The following is a 27,198-nucleotide window of genomic DNA, read 5'->3' on the forward strand; positions in this document are numbered from 1 at the left end:
AGCATCTCTTTTCGGACTCTCTGAAAGTCCAAATGACCTATATGAGGTAAGTGGAATTTCCTTTTCTTTGAATCTTTTATCCTTTCACCAACCTATATACAACTAGTTATATATGTTAGAGATATAATTAGAGATAGTAAGTGTTGGAATCCATTACAGAATTTTGGTTACAGATAAAAGCTGCTCAAAACATGACAATTTTTTCATTTGTTGGGGAGTGGAAATCAGAGAAAACAGGACTTTCACACATGGCATTGGATATTAACTATAAGAACAACAAAATGCCACAGGCTCAAAGATATTAAAGCCTTTTGTAAATTAAATAATTAAAAAAAACTTAAACTAGAAAAATAAAATATCTGAATCGCTGATAAATGAACAAGAACACGGTGGGTGTTTAAAAAGGTGTGTCGATGGTCAATAAAACAATTACAACTGTGCTTTTAATGAATTGATAGACAGTAATACCTTTTTTTCACCCCCAAAAACGAAAAAAAGAAAGCATGCAACACACACTGCAATGTGATCTATTTTATGGCAGAAAAAAGTGAAAAAAGAAATATACCAAAGAACACGACTGTGAAAACAGTTTTACACTGTGTATGCTTCACCTGTTTAGGTATCCTGGGCCTCCTTATAATCAAGTTACTGGAATTACTGTCAATCCTTGGGATATAGATGCAGATGGCAATACAGATGAAAGCAACAGAAGCCTGAGGGCAGCCCTAAGAGAATGATAGTGCAGCTGATACTAATGGTAGTGTAACTGATATTACTAATACTTATTTCAAATCCTGTGTTTCAAAGTCTTCAAATCAAATACATTTACCTTGGTATATCACCAGATCTTCTCATGAAATAATTAAATGAGTAATTATTGATATATATAGTATATGTTCATTCAGGAAATATTTATTGAGCACCTAATATATCCCAGGACTCTGACAGGGACTGAGTATACACAGGTAAAAGCAACCAAGACTATCTCTATGCCCATGAAGCATACAGTCTAGCAGTCTAACACGGGAGAGATTAAAACAATAAATATCCATCTAAAAGTACTATGAAAAAATAACAGTGGAGACATAAATTTGACTTGGGGTGGGCTTTTACAGAAAAGCCATTTTAAAGATGTGACATTTAGGCTGATACCTTATAGATGTGTAGGAATTAACCTAAGGACATAACCAGGGAGAAAGAGACAGTCCATGTAGAGACAACAGCACTGCAAAGGTCTTGAGGTAGGAAGAGATGAAATGTGGTAGTACAGCATGAGCCCAGAAAAGAGAAAGTACACTGGAGCTTGTAGGACATGTTAAGAAATTTGGACTTTATTCTAAGGAGCTTATACGCTATGTTAAGAAGTATGGACTTTATCCTACCCTATGAAGCCACTGAAGAGTAGTTTTGAGATCAGAGGCATGATTTAAAATGACTTTCTACACAGTGTTGGATACTATTTGGCACACAAAAACCTGTGAGACGTGGTCCTTTCTTTTAAAGGCCAGACATGAATACTGATAACTAAAATACAAGTATATATGTTCTGAAAATGGCTAAGGCCACTTCAAAATGCACGCTAAGGGGATTTTGTTGTTATTTTCCAAATTCCACTTTTTCCTTGACAAAAAAGTCTGTGCACTCACTTATACTACTTATTATATTTGCTATTAAATCTCACCTTCAGTTTCCTAAATTGTTTCAATTATAGTATGGGAGACAATACAGCATGGTATTTAATGCATGTTCTCAAGTCAGCCAGATACACATTTCAATTCAGACTTGTACTTACTAGCTATGTGATCTCCTGGACAAGACATTCTGTGCTTCAGTAATCATTTGTAAAATGATTTACAAAATGGTGATAAGCTTTAGCCTGGCTGTTAAAATTGCTGTGAGGAGTGAATGAGGTAACTCTAAAAAGTGTATGGATCAGTACAGGTTCTCAATATTTTTCTGAATTTAAATTACTATTTGCTTCTCATGACAACTGACTTCCTCTACAACTCGAGGGTGGTGGCTATTATTTATCCCTAAGACTGACCAGTAAAATATACTTTATCTATCTCAAGGGAAATGAAGAGTGCAGAACACAAAGAAATTTTAACAATGGCAGTTTATGTAATAGGAATCTCGTGCTGAAGTATGCAGTTCATGCAGCACTATGTACAATGGTGGCAGTTACAAGCACAGAAGACAGGAATTGCTACAGACAGTGAACTTCTGAACTGCTAGTTTTCAATACCACTATGAAAAAATAGCATAAAACATGATGAGAAAAGCAATTACATAAATATTAGAATTCTCTTGCAAGGACAATAAATAAGACTTTTACTAAAGTTATGTTATACTCATTTTCAGCTAATGAAACAGGCAATATAAGTAAACCAATGTTAAAAATGATGAGTAACTAGCATTGCAATTTAACGTTTCCCTGAGTTTAAAAAATGGGCATGAAGGAATATCTTGAGATGTTAAGTATTTTTTAAAAGTTTGGGGTTTTCAGTAGCTTAAAATCAATAATAAAATAGGATGCCAAATATGCAGTTACATAATTAACATCATGGAGTAAGAGAATTCATTTAACACACAGGTGACTTATGAGCCAAAATAATGACTAATAAAGTAAGTGCACCTGGAATTGGAAACATTAAAAAACTAACATATTATGCTTTCTCCTCCCAACATACATACAAAGCCAATACAGTTCTCAATGCAAATGTTTTACTTCTGGAAACACTAATAAAAATATTTGAATCATGGCTGCAGAACATTAGAACACTGGGTTTGTCATGGATCACAATGTAGGCCAACAGTTCCAGCTAGTGTGCAAATAATTTAGTAATGATGCTCATCATATTTTATGGTATTTACATAATTTATGAACGAAAAGTACAGTAGTGACTTTCCAGTATCTAGACCCAGCAATGTAAAACTTCGTTTTGTGTGAGGCTCTTACCACTAACAAGGCACTATCATCAGTGTGCTGAGACCTTCTGGATGGGAAGGTACACTGGAGAAGTGGAGAAAAACGAAGCAGTGTCAAAAACAAACTATGCACACACATGACGTATTTCACAAATACACAAGCAAATGAGACATATTAACACATAATTGTGAAGAAGCTGACATACAGGACTGCATTCACAATCACTTGGAATTCATGTACCATATAGCTAATAAGTTGATTCTGAATAATGATATTCTTCAAAAGAGCTTACACAACTCCAAATATGACCTTATTGCCTAAAAACTGTCTAAATCAAGGAGGGGACAGGACTTATTCTCTATTCACAGGAGAGAATGCTGAAATACAGACATAGAACAACGAAGAATTTCTGGTCATTTAATGAGCCAGTGACAAAAACAATAAACCCAGAGGCATGATTTTTAGTCCAGACATCTCTTCATTACCTTTCTCAAATAAAACAAGACTACGATAGGAAATTTTTTAATTGTCCATTATTTTCCTGAGCAGCTTTCATTTTTAGATAGTGAATTACTTCAGAATGATGAGCAAGAAGGAAACGTTGGGGTAAAAAAGAGTATATTAACTTATCAAACTTTGGTCATCAAAGATTTGTACAGAATTATTACCATGTGAAGAAAAGACAAATGAAAATGCTTGAGTGAATCTTTTCAGGTTACTGTACCAATTTATAAGTTCTCATATAAATAAACAAAAAGTAGTTATTACAGTCCAATAAGATAAAAAAGGCCTTTATAATGGAGAATTTAAAACATTTCGAACAATACATTTTTACCACTCTAGAAACACTTGTGCTTTAAAAACACTGTGATGAAAATTGATGCTTACAAAAGCCCCAGGTGTTACATTTTCGGGTAACTTACTTTTACAAAAAGCTAAGTCAAAATTCACAAAACATAATGACCTTACATATTTCTTTGAGGAAGTAATGATCATAAGTTGAAAAACTGAGAAGGCAAAGATTAAGGAAAATGGCTACTGAGAAAGCCAAATCCAATAAAAAAATTCCTTTAGTAGGCTTCATTTTAACAGGTCAATATAGGTGCATACAATTTTTTTTTGGTATCATTAATGTACAATTACTTGAACAACATTATGGTTACTAGACTCCCCGCATTATCAAGTCCCCCCCACATACCCCATTACAGTCACTGTCCATCAGCGTAGTAAGATGCTATAGAACCATTACTTGTCTTCTCTGTATATACTTTGCCGTGTCCCCCCACTTACATTATGTGTGCTAATTGTAATGCCCCTTTTTCCCTCTTATCCCTCCCTTCCCACCCACCCACCCCAGTCCCTTTCCCCTTGGTAACTGTTAGTCCATTCTTGGGTTCTGTGAGTCTGCTGCTGTTTTGTTCCTTCAGTTTTTTCTTTGTTTTTATACTCCACAGATGAGTGAAATTATTTGGTACTTGTCTTTCTCCACCTGGCTTATTTCACTGAGCATAATACCCTCTAGCTCCATCCATGTTGTTGCAAATGGAAGGGCTGGTTTTCTTCTTATGGCTAAATAATACATTGTGTATATGTACCACATCTTCCTTATCCATTCATCTACTGATGGACACTTAGGTTGCTTCCATTTCTTGGCTACTGTAAATAGTGCTGCAATAACATAGGAGTGCTTATGTCTTTTTCAAACCAGGCTGCTGCATTCTTAGGGTAAATTTCTAGGAGTGGAATTCCTGGGTCAAATGGTATTTCTATTTTGAGTTTTTTGAGGAACCTCCATACTGCTTTCCACAATCCTTGAACTAGTTTACATTCACACCAGTTGTGTAGGAGGGTTCCCCTTTCTCCACATCCTCGCCAACATTTGTTGTTTGTGTTTTGGATTGTGGCCATCCTAACTGGTGTGAGGTGATATCTCACTGTGGCTTTAATTTTCATTTCTCTGATGATTAGTGATGTGGAGCGTCTTTTCATGTGCCTGTTGGCCATCTGAATTTCTTCTTTGGAGAAGTGTCTGTTCAGCTCCTCTGCCCATTTTTTAATTGGCTTATTTGTGTTTTGCTTGTTGAGGTGCGTGAGCTCATTATAATATTTGGATGTCAACTCCTTATCAGATAATATTCTCCCATACTGTAGGATGTCTTTTTGTTCTATTGATGGTATCCTTTGCTGCACAGAAGCTTTTTAGTTTGATATAGTCCCACTCGTTCATTTTTGCTTTTGTTTCTCTTGCCCGGGGAGATATGTTCATTAAGAAGTCGCTCATGTTTATGTCCAAGAGATTTTTGCCTATATTTTTTTCTAAGAGTTTTATGGTTTCATGACTTACATTCAGGTCTTTTATGCATTTTGAGTTTACTTTTGTGTATGGGGTTAGACAATAATCCAGTTTCATTCTCTTACATGTAGCTGTCCAGTTTTGCCAACACCAGTTGTTGTCTGTCATTTCCCCATTGTATATCCATGGCTCCTTTATCATATATTAATTGACCATATATGCTTGAGTTTATACCTGGACTCTCTATTATGTTCCACTTGTCTATGGGTCTGTTATTGTGCCAGTACCAAATTGTCTTGATTACTCTGGCTTTCTAGTAGAACTTGAAGTCAGGGAGTGTAATCCCTCCAGCTTTATTCTTCCTTCTCAGGATTCCTTTGGCTGTTCGGGGTCTTTGGTGGTTCCATATGAATTTTAGAACTATTTGCTCTAGTTCATTAAAGAATGCTGTAGGTATTTTGATAGGGATTGCATTGAATCTGTAGATTGCTTTAGGCAGGATGGCCATTTTGATATTAATTATTCCTAGCCAAGAGCATGGGATGAATTTCCATTTATTAGTGTCCTCTTTAATTTCTCTTTAGAGTGTCCTGTAGTTTTCAGGGTATAGGTCTTTCACTTCCCTGGTTAGGTTTATTCCTAGGTATTTTATTCTTTTTGACGCAATTGTGAATGAAATTGTTTTCCTGATTTCTCTTTCTGCAAGTTCATCATTAGTGTATAGGAATGCAACAGATTTCTGCATATTAATTTTGTATCCCGCAACTTTGCTGAATTCAGATATAAGATCTAGGAGTTTTGGAGTGGATTCTTTAGGGTTTTTTATGTACAATATCATGTCATCTGCAAACAGGGACAGTGTGACTTCTTCCTTGCCAATCTGGATGCCTTTTATTTCTTTGTGTTGTCTGATTGCCATGGCTAGGATCTCCAGAACTATGTTGAATAAAAGTGGGGAGAGTGGGCATCCTTGTTTTGTTCCCGATCTCAAAGGAAAAGCTTTCAGCTTCTCGCTGTTAAGTATAATGTTGGCTGTGGGTTTGTCATATATGGCCTTTATTATGTTAAGGTATTTGCCCTCTATACCCATTTTGTTGAGAGTTTTTATTGTGAATGGATGTTGAATTTTGTTAAATGCTTTTTCAGCATCTATGGAGATGACCATGTGGTTTTTGTCCTTCTTTTTGTTGATGCAGTGGATGATGTTGATGGACTGTTGAATGTTGTACTATCCTTGCATCCCTGGGATGAATCCCACTTGATCATGATGGATGATCTTTTTGATGAATTTTTGAATTTGGTTTGCTAATATTTCGTTGAGTGTTTTTGCATCTGTGTTCATCGGGGATATTGGTCTGTAATTTTTAGGTGCACACATTTTAAGAATATTAATAAGTAATTGATTTTACATGTTAACTTGTAATGAAAATGTGCTACTTAATAATATAAAACTAAGGTATACATAGTATAATCAACAACACACACTTAGGAAATGAGTACTGAAGCTGAAATACTATGCAGTCTTTTCTGTTTAATACTGACACCATTCACGAGTGACAGATACAGCTCTCAGGATTCTGTCCTACAGGGTGCTTCAAAAATGGAGGAGGGAGAGGACACCTCTGGTGGGGGTGGAGAAGAGAAATAATCTCCAGATGGTTATGAACAGATTTAAAAAAAACATCTATACATTCTGATAAACTCCCTGGCCTGTGTTTTCTCCCTAATAAGAATTCTATGAGGGCTGAAAAAAGAAAACGGCAATATTTTTGATCACTGTAAACCTGTAATAATCACATGCAAAAGAACATTTCATTTCCAATGCAATAAAAAAATTTCCAAAGAAAAGGCAATTATACAACTTACCTCACCATCTAAGGGGAGGTGGTGTTTTTGTGGACTTTGTGGTGCTTTTGCTATACACCCCCACCCATCCCCCCAAAAAAGGAAGTTCATTAGAATCTAGAATACTGGAAATGATCAATTCTGTTTACTAAAACGATCACTCATATTAATTTGTTATCTCTTGTGTTCAACACTTTTCCAGATTTATTAGTTAGAAGATGTTGCCCTTTCCCTTAAATAGCTTACAATTTAAATGAGGAAAATACTGGCCAACAGTATTTTCATATGTCTATAAGCATCTCTAAACCATGTTTAAAAAACCATGCTTTTTATATGTACATCATGCAAACACATTCACAATCAGAATAGTGATCTCTTTCTATATTTGCTCAATGAAATCATTCTTTTTCTCTAATGGCTATAAATATCACTGTAATGCTAGCAGTTTTAGCTCCTCCTATCAGCCAAATTTCAGGTTTGAATTTTCAACTATCTGGCTCTTTTCCCCAATTTGCTAACTTCTATTACTATGTATGTAACAGAAATCTGTACAGTCAAGTATTTTGTAATGTATTCTTATACACAGTACTTCTAGAGATTCTTCTCACTCTGTAAAATAAGTGAACATCATAATTATACTCACTTAAAGATGAGAAAATTGAGTGTAAGAGAGATTATATGACATATGTAAGGTCACAAAGTTGGTAAGTAACATAACTGAGACTTGCACTTATGTTTTCTGGCTCCAAATCCTACATTCTTTCCACAATGCTTAGACTCCCATTAAAACCATTCTCAAAGCCTCAAAATCTTGCTTTGGGACCTTTTACTTTTTCACTTCTGTGTACAAGATACAATGATGCTTCTCTTGAAATCTCTCTGACAGTTAATTGATAAAATCTATTGTGGTGGTAGGGGGTGTATAACTCACTCTACTAGCAAAAGTATAAGGTGCATCCATAATTCTGAAATAGTTAATATTTAATAGTTAGCATTACACATACGAGGTAACTAAAGGCACAGAATGGTTCAGTAACTTTCCAAAACTCAAGCACATACTGACTAGCAAAGATGGATTGAAATTTAGATATTTCTGATGCTCAGCTCTTATCACAACGCAATACTGCCTCTCCTTAGGGACCACAGAAATCATCCAGCTTTATGCCTTTATTTTGGACCCTAGTTTAATGATGGCATTACTTTCTTCTTCATTTTCCTCCTTTCCTCATCTTTCTCTCTTTTTTGTTATTTATTAAAGTATCACTGATATACAATCTTATGATGGTTTAAAATACACAACACAGTGGTTCAACTTTCAACCATATTATGGAGTCCTCACCCTGTCCAGTGTGGTCACTGTCTATCATGGAGTAAGATGTTATAGAGTAATTAATTATATTCTCCATGCTGTACTACCATCCCTGTGATCTACCTACATTGTGATTGCGAATTATACTACCCTTAAACCCCTTCTTCCTCCCCACCCACCATTCCTAAACACTACTCTAAACACTAAAACATACCTAAACAGTTACCCTTTTGGTAACTGCCAGTCACTTCTCAGTGTCTCTGAGTCCACTGCTATTCTGGTCCTTCTGTTTTGCTTTGTTTTTATACTCTACAAATGAGTGAAATCATTTGGTATTTGTCTTACTCTGCCTAGCTTATTTTACTGAGCATAATACCCTCTAGATCAACCATGTTGTTGAAAATGGCAGAATTTATTTTCTTTTTATGGCTGAATAATATTCTATTGTGTATATCTTCTTTATCCATTCATCTACTGATGGACACTTAGGTTGCCTACATATCTTGGCTATTGTAAATAGTAAAGTGATAAAACACAGGCATGCATACATCTTTTTGAATCAGGGATCTTGATTTCTTCTGGTAAATTTCTAGGATGTGAATTTCTGGGTCAAATGGTATTTCTATTTTTAGTTTTCTGAGGAACCTCCATATTGCTTTCCACAATGGTTGAACCAATTTATATTCCCAGGAAGAGTGTAGGAGGGTTTCCCTTTTTCTGCATCCTCGCCAGCATTTGTTGTTTCTTATCTTTTGGATAGCGACCACCCTAACTAGTGTGAGGTGATAATATCTCATTATGGTTTTAAATTGCATTTCCTTGTTGATTAGTGATGTGGAGCATCTTCTCATGTGCCTGTTGGCCATCTGAATTTTTTCTTTGGAGAAGAGTCTGTTCAGGTCCTCTGCCCATTTTTTAATTGGGTTATTTGCTTTTCTGATGTTGAGGCATGTGAGCTCTTTATATATTTTGGATGTTAATCCTTATTAGATGAGTCATTTACAAATATATCCTCCCATACTGTAGGTTGCCTTTTTGTCCTTTGCTGTACAAAAGCTTTTTAGTTTGACATAGTCAAGTTTGTTCATTTTTTCTTTTGTTTCCCTTGCCCGAGGAGATATATTCAGGAAAAAGCTGCTCATGTTTATAGTCAAGAGATTTTTGCCTATGTTTTCTTCTAAGAGTTTTATGATTGAATCACTTACATTCAGGTCTTTGATCCATTTCAAGTTTACTTTTGTGTATGGAGTTAAGACAGTAATCCAGTTTTGTTCTCTTACATGTAGCTGTCCAGTTTTGCTACCACCAGTTGTTGAAGAGGCTGTCATTTCCCCATTGTATGTCCAGGGCTCCTTTATCATATATTAATTGACCATATATGGTTGGGTTTATATCTGGTTTCTCTAGTCTGTTCCATTGGTCTTTGTTCTGTTCTTGTGCCAATACCAAATTGTCTTGATTACTGTGGCTTTGTAGTAGAGCTTGAAGTCTTGGAGTGTAATCCCTCCAGCTTTATTCTTCCTTCTCAGGATTGCTTTGGCTATTCGGGGTCTTTTGTGGTTCCATATGAATTTTAGAACTATTTATTCTAGTTCATTGAAGAAAGCTGTTGGTATTTCAAATGGGATTGCATTGAATCTGTAGATTGCTTTAAGGCAGGATAGCCATTTTGACAATATTAGTTCTTCCTATCCATAAGCACGAGATGTATTTCCATTTATTGGTGTCTTCTTTAATTTCTCTCATGAGTGTCTTGTAGTTTTCAGGGTATAGGTCTTTCACTTCCTTGGTTAGGTTTATTCCTAGGTATTTTATTCTTTTTGATGCAACTGTAAATGAAGTTGTTTTCTTGATTTCTCTTTCTGCTAGTTCATTGTTAGTACAGAGAAATACAACATATTTCTGTGTATTGATTTTGGATCCTGCAGCTTTGCTGAATTCAGTTATTAGTTCTAACAGTTTTTTGGTGGAGTCCTTAGGGTTTTCAATATCTATCATGTTGTCTGCAGTGACCGTTTAACTTCTTCCTCACCAACTTGGATGCCTAATATCTCTTTCTGCTGTCTTACTGCCGGTGCTATGACCTCCAGTACTATGCTGAATCAAAATGATGAGAGTGGGCATCCTTGTTCTGTACCCAATCTTAGAGAAAAATCTTATAGCTTTTGCTGTTAAGTATGATGTTGCTGTGGATTTGTTGTATATGGCCTTTATTATGCTGAGGTGATTACACTCTATACCCATTGTGTTTAAAGTTTTAATCATGAATGGATGTTGAATTTTGTTAAATGCTTTTTCAACATCTATTGAAATGATCATGTGGTTTTTATCCTTTTTTTAATGTGGTATATGATATTGATTGATTTTCGATTATTGTACCATCCCTGCATCCATAGAATAAATCCCACTTGGTCATGAGGATGGCCTTTTTGATGTACTTTTGAATTCAGTTTGCTAATATTTTGTTGTGGATTTCAGCATCTATGTTCATCACAGATATTGGTCCATAATTTTCTTTTTTTGTGGTGTCTTTGGTTTTGGTATTAGAGTGATGCTGGCCTCATAGAATGATCTGGGAAGTATTCCCTACTCCCCTACTTTTTGGACTTATTTTAAAAAGGATGGGTATTAGCTTTTCTTTAAATGTTTGATAAAATTCAGCCATGAAGCCAGCTGGAACAGGCATTGTTTTTGTGCAGTTTTTTGATTACTAATTCAATTTCACTGCTGGTAATTGGTCTGTTCAGATTTTCTGTTTCTTCCTGGGTCAGTCTTGAAAAGTTGTTATTTTTTAGAAAGTTGTCCATTTCTTCTAGTTGTCCAGTTTATTGGCATATAATTTTTCATAGTATCCTCTAATAATTCTTTGTATTTTTGTGATAATTCCTTTTTGGTTTCTGATTATATTTATGTGTGTACACTCTTTTTTTTCTTGATAAGTCTGGCTAGGGGTTCACCTATTTTGTTTATTTTCTCAAAGAATCAGCTCCTGATTTCACTGATTCTGTTGTTTTATTCTTCTCAATTTTATTTCTGCTCTGATCTTTATTATGTCCCTCCTTCTACAAACTTTGGGTTTCATTTGTTCTTCTTTTTCTAGTTTCTTTAACTGTGAGTTTAGACTGTTTATTTGGGATTGTTCTTGTTTCTTAAGGTAAGCCTATATTGCTATGTACTTTCCTCTTAGAAGTTTCTTCTCGGAATCCCACAGGTTTGGGGCTGATGAGTTGTTGTTTTCATTTGTCTCCATATATTGCTTGATCTCTGTTTTAATTTGGTCATTGATCCATTGATTCTTTAGAAGCATGTATGTTGCTTAGCTTCCATGTGTTTGTGGGCTTTTCTGGTTTTTGTGTGTGTAATTTATTTCTAGTTTCATACCACTGTGGTCTTAGAAGCTGCTTGATACAATTGCAATCTCTTTTAATTTACCGAAGCTCTTTTTGTAGCCTAATATGCTATCTACCCTAGAAAACTTGAGAAGAATGTGTATCCTGCTGCTTTTGGGTGGAGTGCCCTGCAGCTATCTGTTAGGTACATGTATTGTAATGTATTGTTCAGTGCCTCTGTCTCCTTACTTATTTTTTGTCTGGTTGATCTATCTATTGGTGTGAGTGGTGCATTAAAGTCTCCAGAAATGAATCTGTTGCAGTCTTTCTCCCTTTAATTCTGTTAGTCTTTGTTTTACTGATTTGGGTGCTCCTATATTGGATGAATAGACATTAATATCCTCTTGTAGGACTGTTCTTTACATATCTTTATCATTATGTAATGTTCTTCTTTATCTCATTATTTTGTTTTGAAATCAATTTTGTCTGATAAAGTATTGCTATTCCTGCTTTTCTTTCCCTATTATTTGCATGAGTATCTTTTTTCAATCCCTTCACTTTTAATTTGTGTATGTCCTTGCATCTGAGATGAGTCTCTTGTAGGCAGCATATAGATGGGTTTTATTTTCTTATTCATTCTGCCACTCTGTCTTTTGATTGGTACATTCAGTCCACTTACATTTAGGGTGATTATCAATAGGTATGTACTTAGTGCCATTGTAGGCTTTGATTTGTGGTTACCAAAGGTTCCAGAATAGCTTCCTTACTATCTAACAATCTGTCTTAAATTGCTGATTATTCTATTTCAAACACAATCATTGGTACTTCCCTCCCCCTTCTTCCTCCTCCACACTTTATATATTAGGTGTCATATTCTGCACTTTTTGTGTATCCCTTGACTGATTTTGTTAGCAGTTGATTTAATTTAGTACTTGCTTGGTGATTAATTGGTCTACTACCTTTACTGTGGGTTTATTTTCTCTGGTGGCAGCTATTTAGCCTTAGGAATATTTCCATTTAGAGCAGTCCCTCATTACATAATATGTGTTTGTGTTCCCGGAGCAGATCTTCTGAGCCAGGTGTTCTGTGGTCCTGGGCTCCTACTCCCTCCTCAGTCCGTTCCTCTTCCTGTGGGCTGGGGTTAGGGGAGGGCTTAGGTCCCACTGGAAAGTGGCTTTGCAATTTACTCTTTTCTGTGAGATCTTCTTTTTTTCCCCAGATATAGGTCGTCAGTTCTGCAGTCCTAATATCATTTTCAGGTTTGGTTGTATTTGCTGAATTTTCATGTTTTATGTGATTTTGGGAGGAGGCCTTGCCATCTTTTCCCCAGAATCATCTCTTTCCTTCTGATATAAGTAGATTAGTTTTGCAGAAATACCTTTCCTCTCATGTTTTTCTCTTAAGAACTTACAACTGTTCTCTTTTGCCTAACAGAGTTAATTTGAATTTAATCAGATCCACCAACAAAGGTAATCTCTTACTAGCTATGTAATTTCTAGAATATAAACTAAATAATTTATGTAAAATGAATAGAACAGCACTTAGGACATATCTATTAACCGAAGACAAATTGCTGTTCTCTCTGAGCATCAGAGATCACCATGGGCTTGAAACATTTGAGAAAAAAGGAGAATTTATCATGTGTATGGTAGTCAAAAAAGACGGCCTTTGGCTAGACTTAGGAAACACAAGAAAGTGTTCAGAGGCCAAGAGTGATTCATTCAATTGTCCATTTACCAAGTACTTAGTGAGCTTTACCTGGGCTAGGACCTGCTAAGACCTAGGGATACAGCAGTAAATAAAAAAGACTGATATAGTCCCCATCTTCATGGAGTTTACAGATAAATGGGCAAAAGGGATATTATCCAAACAAAAATACAAATAATTACTTATGAAGAAAAAAGTCCAAGCCAATTTCAGAACAAAAAAAGACTTAATACAGGCAAAAAAATACAAACTAGGGTTAGATGCAGTTATAAAGGGTGCACAATGTGAAGAAAAAAAGTATTAACAGGGATTATTAACTGAGTAGGTGTGGGGAGAACAGAAAGGAAAAGAATCAAAGGTGGCTCTAAAGAATTAAGCCTGTGAGCCTTGTACATTTTCAGGATTCACTAGAGTGAGGAAGCTGGAGATAACAACCTTACATTTGCATGGCACTTAAGGATTTACATATAGCACTTTTGCTTTCATGATCTTATTGATCTTTACTAAGGTACCAGAGACTGAAGAATGGCAGCTGGACAGTGTGGTGACATTTCTAATGACAGACTGCTAAGAGGAAGACACCATTGCCCTACCAGCAAGATCATCACTTAACAGTCCTTAAGTCTTTCTGCATGAGGACAATTATTCTAACCACAAATTAGAAGACAGTTACACTACTTACTCAAGATTCCTTACAGTGAGGAAGAAAAAGTTGACATTTTAATAATTAAGACAGTGAAAACTGACAGCCTTGGAAAAACAAATAAGCATCTACCTCCAAGAAACTTTAGTAATATCATTCAACGAATTCAAAGGACTCACCTTGACAAAGTCCAGGACAACATCACTCTGAATCTGCTTTGTCCTTATTTTCTCCTCCTCATACTGTAAGGCAGCAAGCTGTGCCTCTCTCCGAGTATGCTCTACTAATTGTTCTCTTCTCCGATGCGGTTCTAAGTCTGTATGTGACAACTGGAACAAATATGTATCATTTTGCAGATGCAAGTGGGGATAAAGATTAACTTATCAGTATTCCCTATAGATTTCGGGAATCTACTGCTAACGCAAGCAACTGTTACTTTGCAGTCATCTGGCATATCTTTAAATGTGCTTATTGTTAGTCTTTTCGATCATAGCACTGTGTTCACATATGTACTATAAAGCCACCATGTGGGTGAAAACTTATTTTCTGTCTGGGGTTTTAAACCATTGTTACCAAGTATTAGGTGCACAAGTTATATTATGTATGATAGAGGAGACAGGTACTGAAGTTTTCAGACACCTGGCAATTAACAGTAAATTAAGTATTATAAAAACAGAAAACCACCTTAACTAAAAAAACAGAAAACCATGAAAAATAAAAGAGGAAAAAAAAATTTACCTGAGTATGACTTGGTGATAGTGACAAGAGAGAAGATGATTCAACTGGAACCCTGACCCCCCAAAAAAGGAGAAACTCTGATAAGATACACAGATATATAAAAGGCAAATGAAATTTTATTATTAATGTGGCTTTCTACTAAACAACAGGCTAACTGTCTAGTCAGCACTGAAAGACGAACTGCATTTTGTAAACCTGAGCCCAAGTCATTAAATTAAGCTACGGGAATGCCTGTTATCTCCAACTCATGTTTCATGTCATGGTGTCACTGATCAAGCTACACCTGGCTAACAACTGTCCATGCAGCCAGCACTGATGACAATACTGTTATTTGCAATCACTTTCCAAACAGTTAACTTTCTTTATAGCACACGGAACTACTAATTTGTTTACTACCACAACTGAATATACATATAAATGGAGAACATTTTATGTATAAAGCCATTTTATCAACAGAAATCTAGAGTACTACAGAACCTGGTAACTATACTTATGAAGCACTCTTACTCCCGTTTTCAGTTGATGAAGCAATTTTAGTAAAAAAAAGTAAAAACCTAGTAATTTTTGTTTTTAAGAAAAAGATGAAACCTGGTTTGGTGCTTTAAAAAATAATAGTAAAACTTGGTGCTCTGTTTTATCAGTCCTAATTCTCACAGTTTGGTATTTATATTTCTCCTGAACTGGATTTAGTGTTTTAAATCTCTTATTCATCTGAGTCTCTAAAACTAACAGTGTTGGAGCAGTGACTTTTTGAAATTTATGACCTGAAATTTTAAACTATGATTACTAGCCTTGTCAGGTTGATTTACATGCATTAAATCAGTGTGTCACTAGGGAAATAAAAACAAATCTCCCAAAGCCCCAGCAGTTTCTTATTACCTACTACTAATAATACGAATTCTTCGATCTGTCACTTAGGACTCAGTCCATTTATAAACATACCCACTATGGAATCATTTTTCTACCAAGAAATCTCTTCAGTTATCATAAACTAATTCCTCACCTCAAGCCTTTTCCAAAGATCCCAACCTATGGAGATCTTCTTAGAAAAGGTCTTTTTTAGAATCTTATTTTTCTTTAAGATTAGGACCTTTATCCTTGATGTACATGTGTAATCAATACTTCTTCTGCATTTATCAATTATGATTTGTATCATTTTTTTGGACAATATTTTTCAGAGGCCCATAGAAACTAACATTCCTTGAGCTCTTCCTATGTACTACATATGTTTTTACTAGGATGTACTTTATACACACAGTATTTTTCAATTATTCCTCACCACAATCTTATGGAGTAAGAACTATTCTACAGTTGAATTGCTAAGACATGGAAGTTACATAACTACACCTAGTTAGCCAGTAATGCCCAGACTTCTATCCTACAGAACTGTGATATAATAAATGCATGTGAATTAAGCTGCAAACTTTGTGGTAATTTGTTACACAGCCATTAGGAAACTAATACATAAGGTAACTGAGAAAATAAATAGCTGGCTTTCACCTTGAGGTTTTCTACTAAACGCTGGAGATCTTTGAGATGGTGAGCTGGAAGTAGGAAATAGAGGGACAGAAGATAGAGCCCAGGTCCTCCCAAAGTGAGAAAATAGGAGACCCCTGCATGAAATTGGAATCTCAAAAGACCACACCCTCAGTATAAGGACACACGAAAACTAAAAAGCCATTCTGAGATAAATTTCAAAGTTAAGAAACTAAATGCTCCTGAATTGATGAGACTATAAAAGCCCAAGTTACGAGATTTCTTTCTTTTACTATTCTCCCCACATCTTCTTTATCCGTTTATATATCAGCTCCCTGAACAACTTTAATATCCTGTTTAGAATACACAAAGAGAAGAGAGATTCAAGATGGCTGCATGAAAGGTGAGACAGAGAACTCCTCCGAAAACCACAAATAGTATGAAAATATAGTTAATTAATACAACTAACCGTAAAACAGCAAAAGGAAAGAAGGCTGAACCAGACTGAATACAGACATCACGAACAGAGCAGACCTCATGAAACAGGGTAACGTACTAAAGCCTTGATCCAGCGGGACCCAAGTCCTTCCCCCACCCCAGCTCACCAGCGAGAGGAAGAGAAATGGAGCGGGGGAGGGGTGGAAGCCTGGGACTACTGAACGCCTAGCCCTGGAGGTCCGCTTTCTGAGCAGAAACCTACACTGTGTGGGACTCTGGAGCTTGGGGAGCTGGAGCAGGCAGAGTGCCTGAGAGACTGACATTCCGGCTGTTTGTGGAGGAGGGGATACACATCTGGCTGCTCTGTGACAAGAGGAGAGGCAGGCGGTCTGAGAGGCTCCCTAACAGTGACACGGCTGCTAAAGGGACAGGGTTTGCACGGAGCTTGCTGGAAGGGAGAGATGGACAAGGTTGTCTGAGAGTGCTCTTCCCAGCAGGTTGGGAACTTTGAGGGGGCAGGCTGCTCAGGCCCCCCACTGTGACACGCAGCCTGTCCAGCCTTCCTTCTGCCCCGAGAGCACGAGCTCGCAAACCGGCAGCCACTGCACTGGTGTCAGACCGGCCAGAGGGAGGCCCCACTTACAACAGCTGGAGACGCCGAGCACAAAGGCTTACACCTGTGTGCTTGGCCCACTGGCCGTGATACTGGAGACAGGCACTGCAGACGGGAATCAGGAAACAGATCTTTCCTCCACGAAGCACCAGCTCCACTTCCCAATGACCCCCAACCTCACTCTAGGGGCTGAGCAGCTCCAGAGACTGGAGCTTCTGGGCACTAGAGGGCACCACACAGAAATAAGAAATGTCAAAAGAACATGGTTCAGACCAAAATCTCACAAACCCCAGAAAAAAGATCAAACAAAACTGAACTCACCAATCTTCCTCAGAGTTTAAAATAATCATAAACATGCTTATACAGGTACAGAAAAATATTCAAGAACTCAGGAAACAATTTAAGATGGAGATTCAATCATTAAGAAATTCCATATCTGAAATGAAACATACAATAGAAGGACTTAGAAGCAGATTAGATGTAGTAGAATAATAGATGGTAAATGAAATAAAAATTAGAGAAGAGGAATACAGAGAAGCTGAGGCACAGGGAGAAAAAAGAATCTCTAAGAATGAAAGAATATTGAGAGAACTGTGTGACCAATCCAAAAGGAACAATATTCACATTATAGGGGTACCAGAAGAAGAGAGAGAAAAAGGGATAGAAAGTGTCATTGAGGAGGTAATTGCTGAAAACTTCCCCCATTTGGAGAAGGGGATAGACTCTCAAGCCATGGAGGTGCACAGATCTCCCAACACAAGGGACTAATGAACACAACATCAAGACATATAATATTTAAAATGGCAAAGATCAAGGATAAAGACAGACTTGTAAAAGCAGCTAAACAGAGAAAAAAGATCACATACAAAGGAAAACCCATCAGGCTATCATCAGATTTCTCAACATAAAGCTTACATGCCAGAAGGGAGTGGCATGATATATTTAATGCAATGAAGCAGAAGGGCCTTGAAACAAGAATACTCTACCTGGCAAGGTTATCATTCAATTTGAAGGAGTGACTAAACAATTATCAGATAAGCTAAGAGAATTCACCTCCCACAAACTACCTCTGCAGTGCATTTTGGAGGAACTCCTATAGATGTAAGTATTCCTAAGGATAAACATATGTCACTCAAGGGATAGAAATAGAGTACAGAATATGATTCATAACATAAAAGAATGGAGGAGGAAGAAAAAAAGAAAAAGGAGGAAAAAAAAAAGGAACTTTAGGTTGTGTTTGTAATAGCATATGAAGTGAGTTAAATTAGGCTGTTAGATAGTAAGGAGATTGCTCTTGAAACTTTGGTAACCACGAATCTAAAGCCTGCAATGGAAATAAGTACATACCTATCGATAATCACCCTAAATGTAAATGGTCTGAATGCACCAATTAAAAGACATAGAATGGATAAGAAAACAAGACCCATCTATATGCTGACTACAAGAGACTCACTTCAAACCCAAAGACATACACAGAAAGTAAAGGGATGGAAAAGATATTTCATGCAACTAATAGGGAGAAAAAAGTAGGAGTTGCAGTTCTTGTATCAGACAAAATAGATTTCAAAACAAAGAAAGTCACAAGAGAAAAAGAAGGACATTACATAATGATAAAGGGGTCAGTCTGACAAGAAGATATAACTATTATAAATATCTATGCACCCAACACAGGATCACCTACATATGTGAAACAAATACTAACAGAATTAAAGGGGGAAATAGAAGGTAATGCATTCATTTTCGGAGACTTCAACACACCACTCACTCCAAAGGACAGATCAACCCGACAGAAAATAAATAAAAGAGACAGAGGCACTGAACAACGTATGAGAACACAGGGACCTAATGGACAGCTACAGAACACTCCATCTAAAAGCAACAGGACACCCATTCTTCTCAAGTGCACTTGGAACATTTTCAAGAATAGATCATATATTAGGCCATAAAAAGGGCCTCAGTAAATTCAAAAAGAGTGAAATTATACCAACCAGCTTCTCAGATCACACCAGTATAAAACTAGAAACAAATTACACAAAGAAAATGAAAAATCCCACAAACACATGGAGGGTTCACAGCATGATCCTAAATAACCAATGGATCAATGACCAAATCAAAACAGAGATCAAGCAATATATGGAGAGAAATGACAACAATAATTCAACACCGCAAAAATCTGTGGGACACAGGGAAGACCGTGCTAAGAGGGAAATATATTGCAACACAAGGCTACCTCAGGAAAGAAGAACAATCCCATATTAGCAGTCTAAACTCACAATTAATGAAACTAGAAAAGGAAGAACAAATGAGGCCCGAAGTCAGTAGAAGGTGGGACATAATAAAGATTAAAGCAGAAATAAATAAAATTGAGAAGAATATAACAATACAAAGAAGCAATGAAAGCAAGAGGTGGCTCTTCAAGAAAATAAACAAAATAGATAAACCTCTAGCCAGAGTTATCAAGAAAAAAAGAGTCTAAACACATAAACAGAATCAGAAATGAGAAAGGAAAAATCACTATGGACACCATAGAAATACAAAGAATTATGAGAGAATATTATGAAAAATTATATGCTAACAAACTGGATAATCTAGAAGAAATGGACAACTTTCTAGAAAAATACAACCTTCCAAGGATGACACAGGAAGAAACAGAAAACCTGAACAGACCAATTACAAGCAAAGAAAATGAACTGGTAATCAAAAAGTACCTAAGAACAAAAGTTCTGCTCCACATGCCTTAAACGCTGAATTTTATCAAACATTTACTGAAGACCTATTACCCATCCTCCTTAAAGTTTCCCAAAAAGTAGAATAGGAGGAAATACTCCGAAACTCATTCTACAAGGCCAATATCACTCTAATACCAAAACCAGGCAAACACACCACAAAAAAGAAAATTACAGATCAATATCCCTGATGAACACAGATGCAAAAATACTCAACGAAATATTAGGAAACCGAATTCAAAAATACAGCAAAAATCGGTGGAGCCAAGATGGCGGCGTGAGTAAAGCAGCGGATATCTCCTCCCAAAACCACATATATCTATGAAAATATAACAAAGACAACTCTTCCTAGAATAAAGACCAGAGGACACAGGACATCATCCAGACCACATCCACACCTGCGAGAACCCAGCGCCTCGCGAAGGGGGTAAGATACAAGCCCCGGCCCAACGGGACCTGAGCGTCCCCTCCCCCAGCTCCTGCCAGGAGAAGAACAGGAAGAGCAGGAGGGAGACGGAGCCAAGGACTGTTGAACACCCAGCCCCCGCCATCCGGACCAGGGCACAAACACAGTGCATACCCGGGGCCCTGGATACTAGGGAAATAGGAGAGCAAGAACGGTGAGAGGGTACCGGAGGCTTGGCGCCGGAGGACATAAGAAAGGCGAGCGGCCATTTTTTTTTTGTTTTGTTTTGTTTGGCGAGTGCTTTTTGGAAGTCTTAAAGGGATAGGGACCCCAATACTAGGGAAACAGGGCAGAAAGACCGGTGAGCAGATGCCTGAGGCTGGCGCCGGAGAATAAAGAAAAACGAGTGGCCATTTAAAATTTTTTTTTAATTTTTTTTCATTAAAAAAAAATTTTTTTTTTTTTTTTTGGTTATTGTTTTGTTTTGGCAGGTGCTTTTTGGCAGTCTTAAAGGGGCAGGGCAGGACACTTAATCCAGAGGTAGGGAATCCGGGGATCTCTGGGCACCCTAATACCCTGGGCAGCAGGGAGCACGGAGGCCCCTTACGGAGATAAATACCCTCCCTGCTGCTCCCCCTCCAAAGCGACTTCACCACTTTGGAGGAGCAGCCTGAGCCAGGCCACGACCACAGCAAAAGCAGAGATGAACTCCATAGCAGCCGGGCAGGAAGCAGAAGCTCTGTCTGCGCGCAGCTACCCAGCACAAGCCACGAGAGGTCGCTGTTCTCCCAAAAGAGGAAGGCCACAAACCAACAAGAAGGGAAGTCCTTCCAGCTGTCACTCATTCCACCACTGCAAACTATTCCTATCACCATGAAAAGGAAAAACTACAGGCAGACAAAGATCACAGAGACAACACCAGAGAAGGAGACAGACCTAACCAGTCTTCCTGACAAAGAATTCAAAATAAAAATCATAAACATGCTTAAAGAGATGCAGAGAAATACGCAAGAGATATGGGATGAAGTCCAGAGGTAGATCACAGATGCCAGAAAGGATATTACAGAAATGAAACAAACTCTGGAAGGGTTTATAAGCAGAATGGATACGATGCAAGAGGCCATTGATGGAATTGAAACCAGAGAACAGGAACGCATAGAAGCTGACATAGAGATAAAAGGACCTACAGGACTGAAACAATGTTAAGAGAACTGTGTGACCAATCCAAAAGGAACAATATCCGTATTATACGGGTACCAGAAGAAGAAGAGAGAGGAAAAGGGATGGAAAGTATCTTGGAAGAAATAATTGCTGAAAACTTCCCCAAACTGGGGGAGGAAATAATCGAACAGACCACGGAAATACACAGAACCCCCAACAGAAAGGATCCAAGGAGGACAACACCAAGACACATAATAATTAAAATGGAAAAGATCAAGGACAAGGAAAGAGTTTTAAAGTTTAAAAGAGAGAAAAAGGTCACATATAAAGGAAAACCCATCAGGCTAACGTCAGACGTCTCAACAGAAACCCTACAGGCCAAAAGAGAATGGCATGATATATTTAATGCAATGAAACAGAAGGGCCTTGAACCAAGGATACTGTATCCAGCATGACTATCATTTAAATATGATGGTGGAATTAAACAATTCCCAGACAAACAAAAGCTCAGGGAATTTGCTTCCCACAAACTACCTCTACAGGACATCTTACAGGGACTGCTCTAGATGGAAGCACTCCTAGAAAGAGCACAGAAAAAAACACCCAACATATAAAGAATGGAGGAGGAGGAATAAGAAGGAAGAGAAGAAAAGAATCTCCAGACAGTGTATATAACAGCTCAATAAGCGAGCTAAGTTAGGCAGTAAGATACTAAAGAGGCTAACCTTGAACCTTTGGTAACCACGAATTTAAAGCCTGCAATGGCAATAAGTACATATCTTTCAATAGTCACCTTAAATGTTAATGGGTTGAATGCACCAATCAAAAGACATAGAGTAATAGAAAGGATAAAAAAGCAAGACCCATCTATTGCTGCTTACAAGAAACTCACCTCAAACCCAAAGACATGTACAGACTAAAGGTCAAGGGATGGAAAAACATATTTCAGGCAACCAACAGCGAGAAGAAAGCAGGGGTTGCAGTACTAATATCAGACAAAATAGACTTCAAAACAAAGAAAGTAACAAGAGATAAAGAAGGACACTACATAATGATAAAGGGCTCAGTCCAACAAGAGGATATATCCATTCTAAATATATATGCACCCAACCCAGGAGCACCAGCATATGTGAAACAAATACTAACAGAACTAAAGGGGGAAATAGACTGCAATGCATTCATTCTAGGAGACTTCAACACACCACTCACCCCAAAGGATAGATCCACCGGGCAGAAAATAAGTAAGGACACGGAAGCACTGAACAACACAGTAGAGCACATGGACCTAATAGACATCTATAGAACTCTACATCCAAAAGCAACAGGATATACATTCTTCTCAAGTGCACATGGAACATTCTGCAGAATAGACCACATACTAGGCCACAAAAAGAGCCTCAGTAAATTCCAAAAGATTGAAATCCTACCAACCAACTTTTCACACCACAAAGGCATAAAACTAGAAATAAACTGTACAAAGAAAGCAAAAAGGCTCACAAACACATGGAGGCTTAACAACACGCTCCTAAATAATCAATGGATCAATGACCAAATCAAAATGGAGAGCCAGCAATATATGGAAACAAATGACAACAACAACACTAAGCCCCACCTTCTGTGGGACACAGAAAAAGCAGTCTTAAGAGGAAAGTATATAGCAATCCAAGCATATTTAAAAAAGGAAGAACAAGCCCAAATGAATGTTCTAATGTCACAATTATCAAAATTGGAAAAAGAAGAACAAATGAGGCCTAAGGTCAGCAGAAGGAGGGACATAATAAAGATCAGAGAAGAAATAAATAAAATTGACAAGAATAAAACAATAGCAAAAATCAATGAAACCAAGAGCTGGTTCTTCGAGAAAATAAACAAAATAGATAAGCCTCTAGCCAGACTTATTAAGAAGAAAAGAGAGTCAACACAAATCAACAGTATCAGAAACGAGAAAGGAAAAATCACGACGGACCCCACAGAAATACAAAGAATTATTAGAGAATACTATGAAAACCTATATGCTAACAAGCAGGGAAACCTAGGAGAAATGGACAACTTCCTAGAAAAATACAACCTTCCACGAATGAACCAAAAAGAAGCAGAAAATCTAAACAGACCACTTACCAGCAACGAAATTGAAGCAGTAATCAAAGAACTACCAAAGAACAAAACCCCGGGGCCAGATGGATTTACCTCAGAATTTTATCAAACATACAGGGAAGACATAATACCCATTCTCCTTAGAGTTTTCCAAAAAGTAGAGGAGGAGGGGATACTCCCAAACTCATTGTATGAAGCTAACATCACCCTAATACCAAAATCAGGCAAAGACCCCACGAAAAAAGAAAACTACAGACCAATATCCCTGATGAATGTAGATGCAAAAATACTCAACAAAATATTAGCAAACCGAATTCAAAAATACATCAAAAGGATCATACACCATGACCAAGTGGGATTCATCCCAGGGATGCAAGGATGGTACAACATTCGAAAGTCCATCAACATCATCTACCACATCAACAAAAAGAAAGACAAAAACCACATGATCATCTCCATAGATGCTGAAAAAGCATTTGACAAAGTTCAACATCCACTGATGATAAAAACTCTCAGCAAAATGGGAATAGAGGGCAAGTACCTCAACATAATAAAGGCCATCTATGAGAAACCCACAGCCAACATTATATTGAACAGCGAGAAGCTGAATGCATTTCCTCTGAGATCGGGAACTAGACAGGGATGCCCACTCTCCCCACTGTTATTTCACATAGTACTGGAGGTCCAAGTCACAGCAATCAGACAAAACAAAAACATACAAGGAATCCAGATTGGTAAAGAAGAAGTTAAACTGTCACTATCTGCAGATGACACGAAACTGTACATAAAAAACCCTAAAGACTCCACCCCAAAACTACTAGAACTGATATCGGAATACAGCAAAGTTGCAGGATACAAAATCAACACACAGAAATCTGTGGCTTTCCTATACACTAGCAATGAACCAACAGAAAGAGAAATCAGGAAAACAACTCCATTCACAATTGCATCAAAAAAAATAAAATACCTAGGAATAAACCTAACCAAAGAAGTGAAAGACTTACACTCTGAAAACTACAAGTCCCTCTTAGGAGAAATTAAAGGGGACACTAACAGATGGAAACTCATCCCATGCTCGTGGCTAGGAAGAATTAATATCGTCAAAATGGCCATCCTGCCCAAAGCAATATACAGATTTGATGCAATCCCTATGAAACTACCAGCAACATTCTTCAATGAACTGGAACAAATAATTCAAAAATTCATATGGAAACACCAAAGACCCCGAATAGCCAAAGCAATCCTGAGAAAGAAGAATAAAATAGGGGGGATCTCACTCCCCAACTTCAAGCTCTACTATAAAGCCATAGTAATCAAGACAATTTGGTACTGGCACAAGAACAGAGCCACAGACCAATGGAACAGACTAGAGAATCCAGACATTAATCCAGACATATATGGTCAATTAATATTTGATAAAGGAGCCATGGACATACAATGGCAAAATGACAGTCTCTTCAACAGGTGGTGCTGGCAAAACTGGACAGCTACATGTAGGAGAATGAAACTGGACCATTGTCTAACCCCATATACAAAAGTAAACTCAAAATGGATCAAAGACCTGAATGTAAGTCATGAAACCATTAAATTCTTGGAAGAAAACATAGGCAAAAACCTCTTAGACATAAACATGAGTGACCTCTTCTTGAACATATCTCCCCGGGCAAGGAAAACAACAGCAAAAATGAACAAGTGGGACTATTTTAAGCTGAAAAGCTTCTGTACAGCAAAAGACACCATCAATAGAACAAAAAGGAACCCTACAGTATGGGAGAATATATTTGTAAATGACAGATCCGATAAAGGCTTGACGTCCAGAATATATAAAGAGCTCACACGCCTCAACAAACAAAAAACAAATAACCCAATTAAAAATTGGGCAGAGGAGCTGAACAGACAGTTCTCCAAAAAAGAAATACAGATGGCCAACAGACACATGAAAAGATGCTCCACATCGCTAATTATCAGAGAAATGCAAATTAAAACTACAATGAGGTATCACCTCACACCAGTAAGGATGGCTGCCATCCAAAAGACAAACAACAACAAATGTTGGCGAGGCTGTGGAGAAAGGGGAACCCTCCTACACTGCTGGTGGGAATGTAAGTTAGTTCAACCATTGTGGAAAGCAGTATGGAGGTACATCAAAATGCTCAAAACACACCTACCATTTGACCCAGGAATTGCACTCCTAGGAATTTACCCTAAGAATGCAGCAATCAAGTATGAGAAAGATCAGTGCACCCCTATGTTTATTGCAGCACTATTTACAATAGCCAAGAATTGGAAGCAACCTAAATGTCCATCAATAGATGAATGGATAAAGAAGATGTGGTACATATACACAATGGAATACTACTCAGCCATAAGAAAAGGGCAAATCCTACCATTTGCAGCAACGTGGATGGAGCTGGAGGGTATTATGCTCAGTGAAACAAGCCAAGCGGAGAAAGAGAAATACCAAATGATTTCACTCATCTGTGGAATATAAGTACAAAGGAAAAACTGAAGGAACAAAACAGCAGCAGAATCACAGAACTCAAGAATGGACTAACAGGTACCAAAGGGAAAGGGACTTGGGAGGATGGGGGGTAGGGAGGGATAAGGGGGCGGAAGCAGAAGGGGGATATTAAGATTAGCATGCATGGGGGGGTGGGAGAAAGGGGAGGGCTGTACAACACAGAGAAGGCAAGTAGTGATTCTACAACATTTTGCTATGCTGATGGACAGTGACTGTAAAGGGGTTTATAGGGGGGACCTGGTATAGGGGAGAGCCTAGTAAATTTAATATTCGTCATGTAACTGTGGATTAATGATACCAAAAAAAAAGAAAAAAGTCAGTTCCTGTGTGGTGACCTCCAATGAGTTCTACACAAGAGTATAAAGGGCATATAAAAGTGTAGGCAAAGGGCCTGTTTGTGTTTATACAGAGGATCAAAGCCTAATTTGGCTACCCCGAAAATCAACTAAGATATGATATGAAAAAGAACTTCCAAAATCAGCACTCTCTGGAAGACTCATGCCAGAAGATGATCATCAAAAAACCCCAACAAAGATCCACGCACTGCTACAGCTGTAGATGCACTCATCCCACCGGTTCCTGGACTTGCCATGGGAATGAAGAAGGAGATATCTAAGCTGGCCTGTGCATACAGTAAAACAACAAATTTGACTGGATCTATACTGTTGGAACTCAACCAAGAATTTGGAGAAGTGCAAATTGTAGCGCTCCAAAATCTTACAACTACAGACTATTTACTGTAAGAGAACATATGGGATATGAACATTCCCCAGGAATGGATTGTTTTAATTTGTCTGATTTTTCTCAGACTGTTCAAGTTCAGTTGGACAATATCCACCATATCATAGATAAGTTTTCACAAATGTCTAAGGTGCCTAACTGGTTCTCTTGGTTTCACTGGAAATGGCTGGTAATTACAGATATGCTTTGGTTATGAAACTATACTCCTATTATGTTAATATGTGTGCGC

The 27,198-nt window shown here is 37.5% G+C and overlaps 1 protein-coding gene across 8 annotated transcripts in view; it reads right to left on the minus strand.

Annotated features, from left to right (window-relative positions):
• Positions 1–27,198, minus strand: part of LRCH3 (leucine rich repeats and calponin homology domain containing 3) — a 109,537-nt gene that overhangs the window by 24,174 nt on the left and 58,165 nt on the right. For 6 of the 8 annotated variants that reach the window (XM_036904853.2, XM_057503570.1, XM_036904840.2 and 3 more), the window contains exons 11-12: positions 14,794–14,845; positions 14,235–14,384 (exon numbers count right to left, since the gene is read on the minus strand). In XM_036904853.2, the coding sequence (XP_036760748.2) occupies positions 14,235–14,384; positions 14,794–14,845 (202 nt within the window). Of the gene's footprint in view, positions 1–2,959; positions 3,014–14,234; positions 14,385–14,793; positions 14,846–27,198 lie in introns of all 8 variants that reach the window. The other 2 variants (XM_036904863.2, XM_036904826.2) reach the window with 1 other exon arrangement.

Source organism: Manis pentadactyla, chromosome 1, assembly GCF_030020395.1.
Source record: "Manis pentadactyla isolate mManPen7 chromosome 1, mManPen7.hap1, whole genome shotgun sequence".
NCBI classification, from domain to species: Eukaryota; Metazoa; Chordata; class Mammalia; order Pholidota; family Manidae; genus Manis; species Manis pentadactyla.